The sequence below is a fragment of the Oryza sativa genome, chromosome 7 (assembly GCF_034140825.1).
Source record: "Oryza sativa Japonica Group chromosome 7, ASM3414082v1".
Taxonomy (NCBI): Eukaryota; Viridiplantae; Streptophyta; class Magnoliopsida; order Poales; family Poaceae; genus Oryza; species Oryza sativa.
The window spans coordinates 18,046,844-18,068,570 of NC_089041.1; the positions used below are offsets into that span (position 1 = coordinate 18,046,844).

At 36.6% G+C, this 21,727-nt stretch overlaps 1 protein-coding gene across 2 annotated transcripts; it reads right to left on the minus strand.

Annotated features, from left to right (window-relative positions):
- Positions 1–126: 126 nt before the first annotated feature.
- Positions 127–6,945, minus strand: LOC4343254 (uncharacterized). Of its 2 annotated transcripts, XM_015792362.3 has the most exons (14): positions 6,702–6,945; positions 6,531–6,610; positions 6,044–6,138; positions 4,609–4,760; positions 3,969–4,123; positions 3,054–3,172; positions 2,783–2,946; positions 2,620–2,694; positions 2,055–2,126; positions 1,728–1,865; positions 1,239–1,394; positions 1,103–1,155; positions 850–1,022; positions 127–757 (listed from the first exon to the last, which is right to left on the minus strand). In XM_015792362.3, the coding sequence occupies exons 1-14, from the start codon at positions 6,787–6,789 to the stop codon at positions 688–690; spliced, it is 1,590 nt and encodes a 529-aa protein (XP_015647848.1). In that variant the 5' UTR covers positions 6,790–6,945; the 3' UTR covers positions 127–687. The 2 variants fall into 2 exon arrangements, with proteins under 2 accessions (XP_015647848.1, XP_066168639.1); XM_066312542.1 differs by lacking the exon at positions 6,531–6,610.
- Positions 6,946–21,727: the final 14,782 nt, after the last annotated feature.

The following is a 21,727-nucleotide window of genomic DNA, read 5'->3' on the forward strand; positions in this document are numbered from 1 at the left end:
ATATATATATATATATATATATATATATATATATATATATATATATATATATATATATATATATTCATTAACATCAATATGGATATGAAAAATGCTAGAATGATTTACATTGTGAAACGGAGGAAGTAGCAAATATCATAAAAAATATCTAAAAAAAATTATATTACATCGATGTGTTAAATTTTCTTTTCCAATTCATTACTCCCTCCGTCCAATAATATAAGGGATTTTAGAGGGATGTGACACTTTCTATCTTGTTCAGATTCATATCACTAGGAAGTATCACATCCCTCTAAAATCGCTTATATTATGAGACAGAGGGAGTATATTTTAGCTGTAACAAAATATAATCAATTTTTCTCTTAACACCCTTAGATTTTGGTGTAGTCAGCAGTTACTACAGAATAAGATAATAAATTGCCTATATAAGCCACTGATCTATGCTTTCTGTTGCCGTTTAGTGAACAGTTGTTCTGCTGCACACACCATTAACCCGACTCCAGTAGAGAACGCGACCAGTTTGATCCATGTTCAGTGAAGTCCTCCAGCCGCTTGGCATAATTATCTTCTGTCGTCAACCCATGCAATGTACAATTATATTTACGGCATCGTATATGTTTTCTTTCTGAAAATGCGGTTATCAGGCGAATGCTAAAAACACTCGCAAAACCCTGAATGTTGTTAGACTCATGCAAGTTTGTCGCGGCTCTTCAATGATCTGATTATACTCGTCAAGAACTGCTTTTCACCACGGTATCTGTTGAATGAGAAACGAATGCCAAGGTGATTATTATATTATAGCATATAAAAAGAGCGAGACATTTTTTTTTTATGAAATGGTGTTCTTACATCTCGAGTGATGAGAAACCCAGGCACATTATGCCTATCGCCATGTGAATGGGAAGGGTCTGCTTGAACCTGTTTCTATTCAGAAACATCCTTTCAGAGAAAGCTGTGGTCAGGCCAGAAATGAGCAACACACCCCAGCCTGCCGGCAAGCAGTGGCGGAAAGAGAATGAGCCCTGTAAAATAAAGTCATCAGGTATTTTTGTTAGAACAGAAACTAAAACAAACTATGTGAAACATCAACCGAACCTCTTACCTTGAAATAGTCTTTAATGAATGCCGCTGAATATGTGATTCGCAGCAGCATATCTTTACAAACAGTCAAGGCACAAAGAAAGTTCTTAAAAGATACTTTAAAGGAAATAAGATGGTAGTGATTAACCAAAGGATACTGATGGAATTTGCAGCAATCAACCCAACTGCACCAGCAGATTTAATCAGGACAACATTTAGCACAATGTAAATTGCCGAGAACAGGAGCAACATATCATTTGACTGCTTAAGCTTGTCTTCATTTGCAACAGCATGAAGGAAAGCTTCAGATGTGCCTGAAAGTACACATTAACATAATCAGTGCAACTCAATATTGCATCCTCATGAGGAATCAATTGAATGTGTTACTCATGCCCAATTACATGGTTGTATAAAGGCTAATATGTGCAATTTTTAAATATAGAACACATCATCAAGTATAGCTAACTATTGATCAACACAAGAAGCAATGCTACTTGTTGGTACACTAACTCAATTCAAAAAGGTCAACTACAGTTCATCATTTCAGATTTTTTTTAATACATAATTTAAGCATGAAGACAGTAATACTGTACAAAAACATTGCTCTACTATGATATAACTGGTAAATAGAAGTAGTAAGTACAAACCATTCATTGCTAAGCATATGACGTAGAAACAATAGTAACGAAGAATAACTGTAGCATCTCCATCACTGTATCTTGCCCCATAAAGTAGTCTAAGAAGGGTATATGAATAACTTGGACCAAATGAGATGACCACCAAGCCTGCAAAGTTAGGACACTTTAAGGATGACTGTATTCGAATGAGAACGTAGAGAATAAAGTTGGTAGCTACTAAACATGTTTACTGTACACTACATGTACTGCAATTGCTTGCTTCTTACTCCCTAAGAGGACACAGTAAATAACACACGCAAATGCAATCAATATAGCATTCAACATTGGATAACAAACCTATCAGCATAATAAGCTTAAGAGCTCCGAGCAAAGAACCTTCCAAATTGGATATATTCTGGGGATTTTGTCCTGTGGATAAAAGGCCCATTATTAGAGCTTTTACAGAAATATACATCTAAACATATGCGTGGAACATATTGTTTTGAAATAAACAATATTGCTATGAATTCTGGTGTTGGTCAAATCAACATTTCAAGGAAAAGTTATCGTATCTTAAAGCTGCAATATGAAACAACAATAATACCAAAAGATATATTTTCAGGCAGTAAGAAATATGGAAAATGATCAAGTCTAAATTGTAAGGATCAAATAATCAAGAAACATACCAAAGTTACAATTTCTGAAAGGAGTATAAAAAAATAAACTCTTTTTTTTAAAAAAAAAAAAAAGGATGAACTGCCATGTTTGGTGCAATGCCTGCCCAGCCAACATAGGTTAATTTTCATTGAATAACCAATCAAAGAGATGTTAGACAAAACTTCACAGAGAAACTTTCAAGTTCAGACACCAAAGGGATAAGGAATGTGATTCTCATATCTAAATGAAGTAAATGCAGAAGAACCTGATGCCAACTGTGCAAATGTAGCATAAGAACTCTCCTCGAATGGCAGGAAAACTATTCTAACAACCAGACTCCCTGCAAATAAACAAAACATGAATTGCACATACCCGGCAACATTAGAAGATAAAAAGGATCTGAAACAAACAGCGGTCGGCATACTTACCTAATTTATCCACAAGACCATAGGCAGCCTGGTTATATGGAGTATCAAACCAAACAAGAACAAACTTTTCGCCTTCTTGGAGCATCAGTTTCCTGAAAGTCTGTCCTGTAAACAACATGCACATGTGCAACAACTGTTTATCGCAGTCCATCATGGCTGACAACCTGACAATTTGTTTGTTTTAACATCAAGTGGAAACAAACATAAACATGTGATGGATCAAACAAAACCTAATGATACAACACAATGCAAAGGCAGACATAGAAGGAACCTGAATGGAAGGAGATCGGAAATTTTGGTATTTGTAAATATAAGAAAATAGGTCCAATATCCAAAGAAAATGCAAGCTGCATAGACAACCTGTGACAAAGCAAATACAACCAACTTTTCCTGCAAGAAATAAATTATTGTTTTTGTGTTGTGTTGATCAACAATTGAATAAGAAAAGAATGACATGAGATGAACACCAATTAATTGAAAAGTAAAGAAAGAAAAGATTACTTGGACATATCACTCAGCAGAATTCATATTTTTGTTTTGTAAAGTCCTATTATTGTCAAAGACGAACTTAACATGGAATTTACAATGGAGGCATAACCAACCAAAAAAACATAAGGTGATCTGCTTAAAGTTGAAAATAACTAGATTAAGTAACACTATAAGTCTAAAATACATATAGCTTAATTGTTCGATTTGGCAATTAGAATGGTCAGTCTAAGACTTTGTTTGGCTAGATTAGATGGTTAGCCAGATTATACACTTATATTTGGAAAAATAGAACTCTAAAGAGGTTTAGTTGTTCTATGTTATCATATTCACTTTTTTTGTGGGTTAACTTAATCCTAATTAATAAAGTTAAAATGTCACAACCTGATTAAGTTAATCCTCTCTAACCCACATCCTGTTAACCCTGAACAAATGTAGCTAAGAGAGAAATCTCACACCAAGTTATTTTCTTTGGTGCATGGACCAAAAGAACACAATATGAAATTGGCAATGGAACTTTTTGATTTGCTAGCTTTCACAATGTAACCATAACCAAATAGATGGCTATACCAGTATCAGGTGTAAACAACAAAAACAATGTGAACTTAAGCATTTTATTTTATCAGTGATAACAAACTGAGACAGAAAGTGCATAATAAGTTGAATAGAACGTCAATAGAGTAAAAACCTCTGCTGTTACCATTTTAGAATGTCCTTTTGTTATGAAGATAAAAGTTGTTAAACAACGCAGCAGAGTAGCCACAGGTTCAGTATACACTCTTATTTGATAGTATTTCTTCCTCTGGGAGAGAATATACAGAGGTTCTGCCAGTAGCTCCAGTACGCAAGCAAATGCTGTCATATTGAATCAACTAAATACATTAGCTCTCAACGTGAGGAAAGTGGACAGAAGTCACACAATATGAAAAAAATAAGGCAAAACATGTGGAGTGATATCATACAAACAGGAAAGACAAAGCCATTCATAGCCGTGCTTTTATAGATCATATCCAAATAGAAAAACAAATAGATAAATGTCTAAAAGGACCATCTTGAAATGCTACAAATAACTGTATGCTTGCATGAATGCTCATCTCCATTTTATTGATCAAGAGCCAGGTGTTCAACAATTGCATGGAAGATATAATATTTCAGCACCACTAACGAGTTAATATGTGGAATATTCTAACTTAATCAACTGATTCATTCATTCCAAAGAGCTTATCCTCAATCAACTGACTCATTCACTCTGACGAATTTATACTAAATGAAATATCAGTCACCATATTCAGGACAAATACACAAAGCTTGTACAGAAACTTGGTTAATACAAAGCTTACCGATAATTAATGTAGCTTTAGCATAGGTATCGGATAACCGCAATTTCTTTACCCTCAACACAAATAAGCTGCTGATAAAGGAAACTAAGATGCCAAATGGGACAATCATCCAAGCTACCTTTAGTATCTCTTCATCACTTATCGCATTGCCACTGTAATATAAATATTTTAACCATCATCATTTAAAGAGTATATTCCAATGCAATTGCTAGAAAGACCTTTACAATCCCAGAGCATGTTTCAACATGTTCAAGTGGTTGAAAATTGAGAAAAAAAATTAATAGTGCATACAAACTACTAATAGAAAGCAATTATTTGCTCACCGTTTGAACAGTATGCTGAGATGACACGTTAGGACTTGTAAGAAATGAATGAAATTGTGTAATTCTACCACAAGTACAGTTCTAAGGTTTATCTAGAATATGTATATGAAAATAGATTTTCACAAGTATGCAAAATAAGAATGTGATTTTGGTTGATTATAAAGAAATAATTAAGTTTTAGCACACTAGGGCTCAAATTCACAAGTGCACAGCCCGCATGCAAGATAAGCCTGCGGACAGAGAGCAACTCACATGGGATTTCGTCCTCATTTCACTCAAACAGGTTAGCTCACAGTTGTTGCATTAAAACCCTCAGCAGTAAACATTAAGACCCTCAAGTATAACATGATAGTACTACTCATGTTCCAACATGGAACTAACCCTCACCACTACACAGAAGGTAGCCTCTATGGACAATGTGAGGTTGTGGGCTAGTCCTACCATGAAAGTTTAAAGTGAATGTTAATAGCACACAGTAACAATAAAGAAGTGCTGTTATGAGAGTATGGAAATCATATGACCATTCCCCATAAGTGTTGGGCTTTATCAAATCATGGATCGTGTGTCCATGAAACACATAGTTGTTCATCTAATAAATTCAAATTTGTCTACCTTGGTTTATAAGGCAATTGTGGCATCAATTGCAATCGTTCTTCCTTTTACCTTTCTTCCTACAATTAACTCTTTATGAGAAATCAACTGTGCCTAATAAAGGTACATTTCTTTCTTTTCTTTATTTCTTCTCTTTCTTGAATTACTCTACCAAATTATAAAGGGTTCATTTCTCTTTGAATTTACTATTCTGTATGCACAAGTGAAACTAGAGCACAAATTTTTCACATGGTTCTTTTTAAAACTAACAAGCTATAGCCAGAGTATATGGTGCGTTAGGTCAAGAAATTGTGACCGGGGTTTTATCACTTTCCAGTATCTATAGTTCTATAGCACGTTGGTCATTTTAAAGATTGATTTTCTCGCTTAAAATAAATAAATCCATGCTATGACTAGTCTAAACAAAAAGACTTACTGCTTAGTTATTTCTTCAGAAATTATAAATATGGCTTATAGCTCCTAAATTGCTTCAGAAAGTCCATATAAAGTTATTGTAATACCTGTCAGAATCATTACGCAAGCATGCACGCCGAAACCCCTCCCGGCTTAAAAATAGGACGCAGTTGATGAAGAGAGGAAGCTGTAACGCGTATGCCTGCCAGATAGATGACATATAAAGGAGTTTAAGCTTCTATTAGATATTTGAACAAAGTGAAGCACATAAGAAACACAGCATTATCAAAACGTTGATTTGTTCATATCTACTGGATTCTCACAGTCGGTTGCTGGTGGACTAGATTCCCAGAGCAGTTCTCTTTTAGTTCAACCAAGTAAAACTTCAAAATAAACCCAAATCACACTATTAAAACCCCCTACAATAAAATCATGCAATAGCTTGCTACAAAAATCAACAACTTGGGTTCCAACAAAATCGCCACATTTGCTTTACTACGGTGAGTAAACGCACAATTCAGTTCTTCATCTGGGCACAGAAATAAAATCAAGCGAGCGAGCGAGCGAGCAAGAAGAGGGGAGGGGATCCCGCACCGCGCAGTCGTCGGCGCTGAGCTGGCGCACGAACCAGCTGTTGTAGAGGAAGGGGGTGACCCTGGATAGGAACTGCGCCGCTGCAACAACGAGGCCGCACTTAGATCCCCCACCCCCCGAAATCAACCTCAGACTTGGATCGGAGAAGGGAGAGGGAGAGAGTGCACGCACCGAAGTTGTACTTGAAGACTCCCATGACGGCGGCACCGGCGGCGCCCGGAGGAGATAACGCCGCGGCGGCCTCAGCACCCGTGGCCATACCGGCGGCGGCGGCGGCAATGCGAGATGGCAGCGCCGCTCGGGGGCGGGACGGCCGCGGAAATCGGGGCACAACGGGGGTCCGGCCGGCACAGAAGCTGCGGCGGAGTGGGGAACTTGGGAGTTGGGAGGGCCAAGGAGACCTCTCTGGCTTTACGAGCTGCTAGAATCTGAGGCCCTGTTTAATACCAGAACAAAAAATAAATTACGTTTTCACATCGAATATTTGACACATGCATAAAACATTAAATGTAGGTAAAAAAATAATTACACAGATTACGGGTAAACTGCGAGACGAATCTTTAAGCCTAATTGCACCATTATTTGACAATGTGATGCTACACTAAACATTTGCTAATGACGGATTAATTAGGTTTAATAAATTCGTCTCGCAGTTTTCTGATGGAATTTATGATTTATTTTATTATTAGACTATGTTTAATATTTTAAATATGTGTCCGTATATCTATGTGACAATCAAACCCAAAAATTTTTCCGAACTACCGAGGTATGATTATCGAAAAATCGGTGGAATTCCCAGCCAAACGAATAAAAACGCAACGCGCTAGCTCCTCAAGGATCGGCACAAGCAGAAACCTCGCTCCACATGAGAATCGCGCAAACCAAAGACATAGGGACTGTTTGGATTTTTCCACTTCTAGCTTATATTTCATTTTCTGGATTCTACAACTATATTTTCTCATAATTTAAGCCAAAATCTGATTTTAGAAAAAGCTGCAACAGCTAGAAGCTCCCCCAAACAGACCCATAGGCTCCACCAAAGTTACCAAGATTTTATTTTAAGTAGTTCTAATAAATATTAGCATTACATTAACTTTTTTCTCCGTCCCAAAATATAAGAGATTTTCTCATCTAATCAAAATCACTTATATTATGGAACGAAGATCCGATGATATTTATGTTAATCTCTGGCCTTGTTATCACAAGAGTAATATAGTGCTAACATTTGTTGCCAAGCAGCTAACTGAATTGATTCTGATTCTCTTTTTTATACGATTTAGGGTGAATTAGAATCAGAATCATAGAATTTGAAGCCCTATCAAATGCACCCATATGTTTCGTGCGGTGATGGTTTTATCAGCTGTTGGATGAGAACCGTGCTGGCCTAAAATCGTGGAGGACTTGAATGCACAAGTTAGATTGGGGTAGGGATGACAACTATTACGTTCATAACATTTAGATAAATTATTTTGTTTCTATATTAGATAAAATTTGAAATTTTAAACCAACATAATTTTAACATATAAACTGCAAATCTAACGTGCATCTGACATCTACGAGTTGTGCCGAACATGACTTAATACCGTGCAGTTGCGTCACTGCCTATGTATGTCCCCTGTATAACGCATGGTCGTATTCTCGATCACGCATTTGTCGTGTTTAACTCCGTTTTCTCGATTTGGCTAAAGCATAGCAGCTGACAGGCAAGTCAGCAACCACCCTCACCAAGGCATTACCTTGTTTTTTTTTTCTTTTTCTAGTGTGCTGAAGACAAACCTCTATAGAGGTGTGAGCAGTGAGCTCACTTCCAAAAGTAGCGACAGGAAAGAGAGTAACGATCGAATTAGTTGTCGTGCCGTGTGAATTGAAGGCACAGTAGACAGGGGCTAACGGTGTGGAGGGCAATCAGACTAGAGGTGCAAGCGGGCCGATCCACGAGTTTTAAATAAATAATAATTTATGGGTTTTCGTGTCACGGCCTGTCTTGCCACATCTAAATATACAAGTGAATCAATCTATAAACCCATTTATAAGTCAAATTCATAGTTAACCCGCTAGTCAAACCGGCGGGTTACGTACTATTTTTGTGATTAAATGGGTTCGCGGGTAAACCTTCTTGCACCCCTAAATCAGACAGTCGTTTCGAGGAAATACGTGTATAATAAGTATACCTTTTAATTTTTGAAAACGAGTCTAAACACGTTCTAAAAGTTCTCCTTTTTTAAAAAGAAAAAAAATGGAGGGAGTACGTGAGAAAGCAGAAATCACGCAAATAGGGTGCGTTTGGATCATTCTGGTACCAAACACTAAACCTTGCCAGACAAGGCGAAATTCGCTTAAGATCCAAATGTCTCCTATCGAGTGAACCAGATTATAATTCTCAGCAGCGGATGGAGTGATGAGGGGGACGGAAAATATTTGTCGGCCCTTATATGAGACATTGGTTGTTAGATGTAAAGACTTTACGTGTGACAACTCATCCCAGAATTCTTTATTAATAGTATTTTCATTGTTATTAGATGATAAAATATAAATAGTACTTTATGTGTGATAATTTTTTTAAAAAAAATTCATAAATTTTTCAAATAAGACAGACGGTCAAACGTTGGACATGAATACCCACGGCTACACTTATTTTAGGATGGAGGCAGTATATGTGGGGAATTTAACTATTTGCCACTTTAGGTTTGGCATATCCAAATACCCTTCTTATATTTGCTCCTATTTTTCTGCCCCTCTTAGATGGTGGCTTCTTAACTATTTGTCACTTTTGCTCACGTGGCATGCCAATGTGGCAACACATATGAAAAAACGGTGTGGTCCCACTTGTAATTCTCTCCCCTTCACTCATCTCTCTCCTCCAGCTATCAGACGCCGGCGTTGGGGGTGGCCGAAGTGGAGTTCGACGACCGCGGCGGCACTCTCCTCGGCGCGCGAAGTGGGTCCTCGTCGGCCGAAGTGGAACACCGCGTGCTCGTTGCCCTCGTGTCACACAGCAGGAGTCCCAACGCTCTTCTCCACAGCGGCATCTGCCACTGACGGTGAGGAAAAAGGGCGCGCGTGCGGGGGAGCCGAGGGTCCCGATGCCGACGTGGATAGATATATATATAGAGACGGAGCGACTGGGGGCGTCAGGCCAGAGGAGAAGGCGGCGGAGAGCTGACCGAAGCTCACGTGGGTCACTATCGGCGAGCACTCCGATAGATCCGTTGTCCCGCATCAACGGTCGGCCATCGCTGCAGAACTTGAACGGCGCCATGAAGGTCGATTGGGCACGTGTTGGAGAGAGGGCCGTAGCGGTTGTCGACCTCCACTCCGGCGCCGCCCTAGTCCTCTTCGCCGGCATCGCCGGCTGGACAGTTGGGGGGGAGAGAGGTCAGTGAGAGGAGAAAATGACAAGTGGGCCCTACATCGTTTTTTCACCTGAGTTACCACGTTGGTATGTCACGTGGGTAAAAGTGGTAAATAGTTAAGAAGCCACTATCTAAGAGGGAAAAAAAGAGCTGAAGGGTATTTGGATAATTGTGGCAAATAGTTAAATTCCCGTATATGTGAAGTCATCCAAATTAATCATATGGGGCCCGACAAGGAAGAAACAGCACGTATGAGTGTGTCACTTCACCTGGCAGAATTAATACAGGTAGAAGCCGGCATCAGCTAATCCCGGCCCGGCCCCCACGATCCATTTTGCCGATTGGCTGCCTATGCATGCACATGTGTGTGTCTATATATATATATATACATATATATATATATATACATATATATACACATATATATATATACATATATATACACACACACACATATATATATATATAGCACATTATTATTAACTTTATTATTCAGAAATATATATGTGCTGAATTCATTACTATTCACTACTATTCTTAGTGCTGAATTCACTATTATGAGTACAGAAATACTGTTCACAGGTTACTGTTCACTCGAAAATTTTCTTTAAATTTTTAGGATCTTTGCAGGGTGGCGAATCCAAAAACAGCCGGCGCTTGATTTAGAAATTTTAAAGTCCTACTCGGTACTAGCCGTATGCCTCACTTATCTGCCTATTTAAGCAACCAACTTCAGGTATCCCTAGTCATATTTGAACTAGCTAAGCGTTTACCGTCTCCCCAGGCAGTTCCACCCGAGGGGAACACTTCTCTACGGATACTGGTTCTCCAGACGCATATGCAAGATGCAGGCTAAAAACGAGAACAACCGAGAGGTTTCTCCTATAGGGTCCCTAGCATAAACGCTTATCTAGAGCAAACAAACGGGGAAACTTAAAGAAAATTACTTCATATTAAGCAAATAGGCTTACATACGGTTTTCCCTTTCGGGAACCCCGAAGGTAGATACAAACAAGTTTTTCTCACCTTACAAACCTTTATATTACAACTCACTGCTTCAATATATATTATGCAAGGTAGGCTAGAGGAACTACTACTAAGAAAGGTGGAATAGAGGGTGAGAGCGCGCTTGGAAGCTTTGCTCTGAATGGTGTCTTCGTGGTTGTGTGTCTTCGGAGTGAATGCCAACGTCTCCTTTTATAGAGGCCAGGGATGGCGTCGCCTGTGCCTCCTGCTTATCTCTTCGCTACTATATCTTCACGGGAGCTGGCTAAAGTCGAGGCCTTTCCACCGAAAGTTTTATTCTTCACAGGGATATGTCATTCACCGCACCCTATATTGTCCCCTTATACTTTATAGGGTGTCCTTCTGGATTCTTTCTTGGGTAATCTTCTGAATTCTTCTGGATTCTTTCTTGGGTAATCTTCTGAATTTCTTTTATTCTTCTTCCACGCCCAAATTGTTGATATTCTATTATCAATATATATTGAAAAACATATTTAGCTTATATTAATTTATTCATCTGGTTGCCCATGGCCACCAAGATCCATTGTGTCCAAATCAGAAAAAGAAACTTCTAATTTCTCATCTACTGCCTTTTTTATTTGCTCGAATTTCTGATCCATTTCTTGTTTTAATTCTTTAAGTATTTCTTCCTTCAATTCCTTCTTTAATTGTGGGGAGGCTTCTTCAAATTTTTCTATTATCTTCCAATCAATATATTCCCCATCTAATGGATCCACTCCTTTTGTTAAGCATTCCTTGTATGTGGGTTTTTTAAAAAACCCTTCTTCTTTTATAGTCATCTTAATGGGTATTTCTGAAGTCTTCTTTCCTTTAGCTTTTTTGCATTTTTGAATATATTCTTTTGCAGCAGGCTCTAGATAATAATTTATTCCTAATATTTTTCTAGCTTGGCTTAATGCTTCATCAATATCCTTATATTTCTTCCAAGATATTCCTCCCATTAATTTAGCATCTATTTTTTGAGCCACAATTTCTTCAAAAGAAATGTAGACCCCAGGGAGCTTTCCATCAAATACTACATATATAGGCTTCTGTTGGATTACTTCATGATCTTCATTGGCAGGCATTAATGACCCATTTATTAGGTGAAAATATTCAGAGAGGCTATTCAATATTGATAACATATACCCTTTTTCTTCCCTTTTATTATTGTATTGGTACCAGAAATTGTCCAAGATGCACTCTTGAACTTCATCTAGGATTATATGGTCCTTTGGCTTAAATTTATATGAATTTGGTGGGAATATTCTGAGTTTGTTGTCATCTCCAAATGTGAAGCACTCGACTCCGGCGTAATTCATTGATCTTTTCATACCTGAAATATGGGTAAACGAGAAAGCATGTCAGGTAAACTATTATCTTTCCCCTTAATATGTTCAAATATAACTCTATAACCATTTCCTGTAATAATGTCTTCAAATAAAATCCATCTTCTAGTTGAGCTTTTCTTGCTATTAAGCTGGTTATAGTATCTACAGATGGCTTCACAATCGGTTCTAACCGTGAATTCTTTAAACCCTAGGTATAACCTAAAGGCATTAATTGCATTGATAATTGCCATGATCTCTCTATCTGTATTATTGACAGTTTTTAATTTATAACTTCCAGAAGCATACCTACATATTTTTTCTTCTGATTTAGCGGAAAATTTAGTAGGTCTTTGCTTTAATATAGCACCCCAACCTTGTTGTGATGCATCGGTTTCAATGATAAAGTAACTTTCTTCTAATGGTAATTCTAGAGGTTTTAGTTCTTTCACTTTTTCTTTTATTAATCTTACTAATTTAATGTCTTCAGAATTAAAATATTTCTGACCATTTTTTCTTAATTTAGCGTATAAAGGTCCTGCTAGCTTTGCTAAATTGTTGATGTGATTTCTAGCATAATTTACAAGTCCTAGGAATTGCTGTAATTTCTTTTTGTCATTCATAGCATCAGGAAATTGTAAAATTTTCTTAGCAATATGTTCTTGCAAATGAATTTTGCCTTCTCCTATTTCATGTCCAAGGAAGTTAACTTTTTCTTTGCATATTTCCATCTTCTTTTTTGATAGGATTAAACCATTTTGCTCAACCTTTCTAAAAAATAATTCTAGGTGAGCAATATGATCCTTATAAGTTTTTGAAAATATTAACAAGTCATCTATATATACTAACACAAATTCTTGATTATCGTTAAAAATGTTTTGCATTTTTCTTTGAAATAGGGCAGGTGCATTTTTTAATCCTAGTGGCATCACTAGCCATTCATAGTGTCCCTGGGGACAGGTGAATGCAGTCCATTCTATAGACTCTTCTGCCATTTTTACTTGCCAAAACCCAGCTTTTAAGTCAAATTTCGAGAAATATTTGCTACCTTGTATCCTATTAATCCATTCTTGCTTATTTGGGATATTATAGGCATCTTCTATAGTATTATCATTTAGCCTTTTATAATTTATGACCATCCTAGATTTACCTCTAACTTCTTCCGCATGATTTCTTACTATAAAAGCTGCAGACCTATGTGGACTTCTACTCTCTCTTATTGCTCCTAGTTTCAGCAGTTCTTCTATATGCATCTTAAATTCTTCTATATCTTTCGGAGTTGCTTCTATTGGGCTGGTCTTAATAATATATTCTGGGTTTAATATATTAATTTTACACTCGATAGCGTTTTTCTCCCAATATTTCATAGGAATTTCTCCTATAATTTGAATATCCTCTAATCTTTGAACAATTTTTTCTATATCCTTTTTAGACTTAATATCCCTATACCAATTTGGTGCAAATGCTTGTAATCCTATGCACTCTATATTGGAATTTGATATATAATAGATGTCTATATTCTCACTAAGTTCATATTCATTAATTCTTTCTTCAGACTCAAGGTTAAGTGCTTCAAGGTTGTCGGGTTTGATTCTGGCTCCACCACGCTTTCGTACCTCTGAGATATATGGTACATTGTTTTGATATGGAATAAAAGTAATTCCCTGCTCATGTATTACTGTGGTTTGTACCGATTGTTGTAAAAACCTTAGGCCAATTATCATGTCATCACTTATCATGGATAAGTTTCTTATTGTAATCTCATCTATTATATATTTAGTTCCATTAATGTATACTTCAACATTATGAGCTAACTGATTATGAATTTTCTTTATTCCGGACATGTCTGTAGAGACTTCTGCCTTATTATCATCAATTGTATGAACTATCTCTGGACATTTTATAAAGTACTTATCATGAATAATATTTTTTGTACACCCAGTGTCTACTAGTGCTAGAATTTTATATGATACCTTGGGTGATAGTTTTACTTTTACCGGTATTCTTATTCCCAAAATTTCTTTGAAAGGCAATTTTACTATATATTTATTTCCAAAATTAGTTATGGCATCTTTTAGTTGAATTATTTTAGCAGTATTACTGTCTTTTAATGTTATCACTTGCTCTTTAAATTCGGTATTTTGTATATCCTTATTTTCTGGTAATGCCTTAATATCATAGTTAATTTTTAGGTTCTCTAGTTCTACTTCTAGTTTATTTATTCTGTTTTCTAAAACTCGTACTCTACTAGATAATATCCTTTCATCTGATTCTAATTCTATCTCTTTTCTCCATTTTTGTTTATTTGCTTTTATACATTCAGCACAAGCTTGTTTTAAGCATATACTACAGGTTACTCTATTATCTTGGCTTGGGTAATAGATGCAAAAAGCACATTTAATGTTATAATCTCCTTTTCCTCTAATCCAATCATGTTCACAATTTAACTGATCCATCATTTCTATTTTTAAACTGGCTAGTTCGTCAATTAAATTTAACTCTTCATCGGTTGATTCATACTCTTCATTGGTGTTTTCAATTTCATCTGTTTCTATGATATAATATATTGATTCGTCATCTTTTATTTCATCGTCACATACTAATATATTTTCATTTATGCTATCTATAATTAAAACTCTCTATTGTTCTTCATATTTACTAGAATATCTTTTTTGATCTTTATTTGGGCAAGTTCTACTTAAATGATCTGGTGAATTACATATGAAACATCTGCATGTCTTATCATAAGTTTTCTTTGGGTTATATCTTCTTACATTTCGTTTATGTAAGAATGGTGCTCTATTATCTGATCTTCTTAAGAAGTACCTTTTCTTTGTCTTTATATTATTGCTATTTCTACTTTGATATCTATGGTTTCTTTTATTTCTAGGCCTATCTTCTCCATATGATAAAGGTATTTGTATTATTTTATTGCAAAAATTATAATCAGAATGTTTCATTGACCTTTGGGCTTGTATTCCTGTGCATATTTTTCTTAATTGTTTGAACACGAAGGTTATGGCTTGGGAAATATTAATTTCAGCTCCTTCAGTTTCCTTTTTATATTCCTCAAAAATCATACTACCTAATGGGTCAGGTAGTTTATTAAAATATCGCTCAACTATTCCCTTATTGTATCCTTGCTTAGCAGTTGTTGCATTATATAGATAATGTTGAGAAAATTCCTTTATACCTTTCCAGCTTGTTAAAGTTAATTTTTCTATTTCTTTTAATCTTTCATTTTGCAGGGTTGTATATCCTAATTCTGGGTCTTCAGCTATGATAATATTAGATACTATATTTGCAAAGTTGTGAGGATTACTTCCTGCTCTTTTTAGCTCTTCGTAGTTATTAGGATTCTTTTCAACCCATTGTTCCCATAGGACTTTAGCAGATTCACCCAAAAATGTTTCTAAATAAGTTATCATATCCTCCACCTTATTCCCTATATTATGCTGATTTTGTATGTATTTTTGAACTATTAACCCCTTCCAAATACTAATGATATTTGGCCAGTCTATGGGATCATGTGCTGCTAGATTTAGTATAGCCCCATCACTATTTTGATTTTGAAATTTTATTGGTTTCTCAAAATCTCTTCTTTTAGTGCCCATGTGCCTATACTGTCCTGGGATATAATGATATGAATATTCTTCTTTTTCTGGAGGCCATCTTCCTGCTGCCCTGGCTGGTCTTTCTCTTTCTCCTTCATTTTTTACAGAACTCTCTCCGTATCTTTTCCTTTTTCCTGTTCCCAAATCTACTTCCATAGCTTCCATTGCATTATCTAGATTATGCAAACCTACCTCATCCAATGAGTCTATAAAATCATTATATTGTTCTGCATTATCTTCTTCTTCTATATTCTCTATTTCCTCTATCAGGTTGTTTTCTTCTTCATAACTCTCTAGTAATAATTTCTCATTTACTTCCCATTGCTCTTCCTCACTTAATACCTTATCAAACTTCTGGATTTCTTCTCTTGGTTCTTCTGACTTTATTTGTTCTATTTTAATTTCCTGGGTTCTGGGGGTTTCTATGGCCAAGCTTTTCTCTTTTTTTTGTTTCTTGATCCTGGATAGTTCTCTATAGAAATAAAGTTCCTTGTCTCTAATTTTAGGCCACTCACTTTTCATAGAGTTATTATATTCATCTGCTATATCTCTTAATTTATCTTCATAATATTTTATTTCACTTTCATGGTCTAATTTTTCCATCAATTCAGATATACTATGTCTTCTGTTATCTATAATATTTCTGTCAGATGATTCTGCATCCAAATCATCCGAAGCTCTGGTTTTATAATTTGTAAATCTAATACTAACATTCCCTTTGCTGTCTTGGTAACTTATGAAGTTTTCAGGCTGACTCAAGGTTTTATTTTTTATAAATTCACTAATTGGCCATTTTTCTCCTGCTCTTTCTTCAGAGTCTATTGTTAAAGGGCTCATAAATTTTATTCCTTTAGAATGCATTTTTTCTATCACATCATTTACATTGATTTTGTATTTGGAGGCACTTCTATTAGTCAATCTTCCTATAAATTCTATACTTATTAATAAATTTGTTCCCTTAAACTCTTCGTATCCTTTTGTTTGAAAACCAAAACTCATTTTATCTATGAATTCATTTACAGGCATCATTAAATCAGGCGCTATATAGGTTATCAACATATTTTCATTCATATCTCCTTCTAGATAGCCTAAAGATGCTTTGTTTATTGTGTCCCATCTTTTATCTAATAAGGTTATTAACACTTTAGCTCCTAATTTCTTTCTTGTCATTCCTTTGATTCCTATTATGTACATATCTTGGTGAATATACTTATATCCTGAATATTTTAAACTATTTTCAAATTCTTTAGCTACTATTTTTAATTCTACTGGTTTTCTTAGAACACTTAATTCTACTTCTCTAGATATTCTATATAGCTCATTCTTATTCTCAAAAAATCCCATGCAGTATACTTGTTGAGGTCTTATTGCCCTTAAAGTATCTCGTTGATATCTTTCGAGCTGCTTATCTACTTGTGCAACATCTTTCAACTCATCTATGTCATCATATTTGCCTTTTTGTTTATCAGAACAGTTATCATCTCTGCTTGCTATTCTTCTAAAGAGACTCCTAGATATGTCCATTTTTCAGAATTAATGGCTTGTGAAGATGAGACTATGCCAGATGAAGCCAAAACTATTTCCTTACCTTTACTAGAGTTGATTTTGTCTAGTAATTCTTTAATATAATCACTATTCTGTGAAATTTTATTTTGCCTTATCTTATAATCTTCTAATAATTCTAATGTAGTATTTAGCTTATTATTAAGAAAAGAATATTGTTCTACAAATTGCTTTTGTTCTTTATATATATCTTCTAACTTTTGCTCTAAATCTTCTTGTCTCTTACCCCAATTTATATAGAAATTATATATTAAATCTACAATTAAATTTAGTTGGCTATTATTAGAGTGCCAACTATGTTCTTCAGTATGGCTTAATCTACACCTTATGTTGATATTATCTTTGGTATTTATTAACTTTCCAATATTAGCTTCTAAATTTAGCTTCTAAATTTGGCTTAATCTTTGGTATATATATATATATATATATATATATATATATATATGGGAGCAATTCTACACGTACTAAATTTTTCTTACTAAACTTTTACCAACGATCATCTCAACCGTTTGATTTGAGTAGATGGAAGTTATAAAAAATCTAGATGCACTCATATCACATCAGTTAGTAAGAAAAAGCTAGTACTTATAGCCTTTTCCTATATATGGGCACAGGGTAACCAAAGCTATCTATCGATCGACGATGTTTGCATCACCTGGTAGAAGTGATATCAGCATGCATGGCAGTGCTTAGTTAGTTCTCTCTATTATTCTTTTTTTCCTTTTTGCGTGCATAACTATTTTGTTCTTTATCTAAAGAGTACAATAAATAACACTTAAAATAAGGATTTATTTTTCTCCTAGGCTTTTGTTTTCACAAGCGAGATAAATCTCCAACCGCCTGTGGAGATGATTAAGCCGTCTCATAGCCGTAGATTGCATGTATAAACCATTCTGTTATGACGGTTCCTTAAAAGAACCCCATGTGAACATTAATTAATCATGGATTTGGGAGGCGGTTCATTAAGAAAACCATCGGTAAAAATGAGATGGTTTTTACATATCATTCTCATCTGAAAACGTGTTGACCCAAACCATGCATCGAGGCATCGAGCTATCATAAATCTAGTAGATTTTTTTTGATACTTATATACCCCTGTACATTCTCTTTCTTTTCCCCATTACTCTTCTTCTCTGCTTTCCTTTATGTACCTCCCTCTCGGTCTCTCTTCTCTCTAACCCTAAACTTGTAAACTGTAAACCTTATTTCTATCAATGAAATGACTATAAGGTAGAGCATGCTCTACCTTCTTGCGTCAAAAAAAAAAAACCTGAAATCGATATTGATTGGAGGTGACTTGATGTCCTAGTGGAAGAGCCTTGCTATATGTGTTTTATTGTGTTGCGCGATCTGTATGTTCTTGTGTGCTTCTATTATTTCTATATGTATATCTTGCCTACGATCGTATTTGTGTATTTTGTCTTGCGAGGAAAGTCTGTAAAATCACGTTAGTTGGGTAATAATGTGTAGTAGGAAACGGTGTGGAACCTGGACTCTTGGAAGTAGTCTGGGCTTTGGGCTTGTTGATGGACCTGGCGTACTGAGCGCTAAAAACGTGATGTTTTTTTTTAAGATATGGACGAATATAATGGAATTGATGTGACGAACGGAAAGATATGAATCTTTTAAGTAGGGGTAGGCCATCATCAATGGAGCGACGAATTGAAACTGGATTGAAATGGAAAATCATACAGAAAATAATGAGGGAGGGGTAGGGAATCTTTTTTTCAATCGATTAGAGGAGAAAACGTATGAGAAGGTAGATCGGCGTCGCGACGATAGACTGGGCAGCGGCTAGAGGTGTGCTGTGCGTGTGCAACAGATTGGATACGCCTGAGATCTGACAAAAGAACCGGCAACTAAAAAATACTGATCCTCTTATTGGACCAGAGTCCGTTTTCCACACGCGCCTTTGTATGTCGCCGTGACTGGGCCCACAACACTGGTGGAGAGATGGTTTGTAGTCCCGATTGGTAACCCCTTTTAGTCCCGGTAAGATCACTATCTTTTAGTCCCGGTTGAAATAACCGGGACTAAAAATGCATCTTTAGTCCCGGTTAGTGTTACCAACCGGGACTAAAGATAGCAGCACAGTCCCGGTTGGTCACCATTTTTTTCTTTTTTTTATTTTCATTGTTTCTTTACAAAGAGTTGCTCCTTCCCAAATCTCCCCAAATATCCCAAAATCAAAGTATCATCCTAAATCAATGAATTATTCACATCACAAATTCTCAAAAAAATACAACTCAAATTCTTAAAGAAATACACCACAGATCCAAATATCAAATACATCACACATCATACACATCACAGATCCAAACATCACAGATCCAATGAATCACAAGTTCTTAGATCCAAATGTATCACAAATTCGGAAAAAAAAAGAAAATTGTGCTTCCGCTGCCGCCTCCCCCCTCCGGCAGAGGAGAGGGCGCCACCGGCCGCCAGCTCCTGCCGCCCGCAGCCAGCCGCCAGCCGCGGCCCTCCGCCGCCGCCGCCCGGGCTCGCTCTGATAGAGGAGGAGGAGGAGGAGGAGGAGGAGGTGGGGAGGGGGAGGAGAGGGGAAGGGGAGGAAAGGGGAGAGGAGAAGACTCTGTGGCAGAATGCCAGATCCGATCTGAGGTTGCTGTTTATGAGAGCTAGAGAGTAGAGAGAGAGGAAGGGGGATGGAACGATAAGATCGAGACTTTGTGCCGCACGCGGGTGGTTTTATTTTTGGTCCCGATTGGTATAAACAACCGGGACTAAAAATAGATTTTTAGTCCCGATTGTTTATACCAACCGTGACTAAAGATAATTAGGGCCTGAATTCGACTCGATGACTTTTTGAACTGGGACTAAAGATGATCTTTAGTCTCGGTTGGTGTTACCAACCGGGACTAAAGATCAAATTTTTTTTAACCGGGACTAAAAATCGTTTTTAGTCCCGGTTTTTAATAGAACCGGGACTATAGTGGAATTTGGTGGACTGACCAAAGATAGTTTCTTCACCAGTGCAACATCCTTGCGCTCACAATTTTTCCGCATGCCCGATAAGGCCCACGACGCCCTCGCGTGCGCGATTTTCCATTGTCGCATGTCAAATGGGATTGCGTTGCCCTTGTCCGCGATTTAAAAATTAAAAACAGTTCCGTACGCATATGTACTCATATGATGTCGGAGCCAATCTTCCCATCAAATCTAGCCGAATCTTTTTTATCTCTCAAAATTAGATGAGGGTTTTTTATCCACTCGATCTCCTCTTTCCTTTTCTTGCTGAAATCGGTATGAATCTGCAAAATTCAGGGTAAAAATGACAGGCCGGCCATCATCAGCGACTGAGAATAAATCCAGTTAATTAAAACTTAATTGAAAGGGGGAATCGTGAGAAAAATGACGAGAGAGGAGTTGGGAATCGATTTTTTATCGATTGGAGAAGAAACGCATGGGGAGACAGATCAAAGTGGTGATACGAGAAAACATTGGATGAAAAAAACCATACATTTTTTTTAGTTTTTTTCAATCGGACATGCGGCAAGGGCAAATAGCTCACGTGAGGGCGTTGCAGGCCTAATCGCAGCAGCGTGCAAAGGTGTATGTGGAAAACGGACTCGGGCGCGGGCCTGATCGCTGCGTGCAGCAAGGGGCACGTGAAAAAGGTGCGAACCCAATTAATTCGCGCGCGTCTCGAATATAAGAAAGGCACTTTGGCATAAGAAAAAAACAAAAGGATTTGATGGAAACGTAAAACTAAAACCGATTCAAACACGGATAATGTACCAAAATTCTGGCGGAAATAATTTAAATTTTTATAATATACTAGAAAAAATGCACGTACGTTGCAACAAGTGAAGGTTATCTAAATTTTATTATAGTTATACGGTTTAACTAAAGTGAAATTCACTGTTGGAATTTGTTTGGATATTATTTTTATAAGATCATGAGCTATAATTAGGAGTCCGATCATTTCAAGTTAGCATGCGAGTTTTTAAAGATATTTCTTATACGACTCCTATATTTCCAAAAAAAACGAATTTAAAAAACCTGCTCAAATACAAATATATAATTAGTGAACGAACTTAAAAATTGACTCAGACATGGATAACATATTAGATTACCGATTAAAAAATCTTTAATTTTTATAATAGGCAGAGACAGAGATAGAGAATCAGAGATAGAGATGGAGATGAAGATAGAGAAGGCGGAGTATGCCACGAGTCCCCGAGCCCCACCCACCGGCTGGCGAAGAAGCGTCCAAAGGCTCCAACTCCAAGCGACATTTTTTTTAAGAAAAAAAAGAAAAGAAAAGAAAATCCAAGTGACCATACATTTCACAAGGGGGAAAGGCCGAAAGA

What these genes read in the sequence shown, in the direction of transcription:
- LOC4343254 (XM_015792362.3), bottom strand. Translation starts at nt 6,789, where the DNA reads ATGGCCACGGGTGCTGAGGCCGCCGCGGCGTTATCTCCTCCGGGCGCC. An exon ending in CAAAAGGACATTCTAAAATG is followed by an intron (nt 3,173 to 3,968) that starts GTAACAGCAGAG and finishes TATTTCTTGCAG; the next exon opens with GAAAAGTTGGTTGTATTTGC. An exon ending in ATTTGCACAGTTGGCATCAG is followed by an intron (nt 2,127 to 2,619) that starts GTTCTTCTGCAT and finishes TTTTATCCACAG; the next exon opens with GACAAAATCCCCAGAATATA.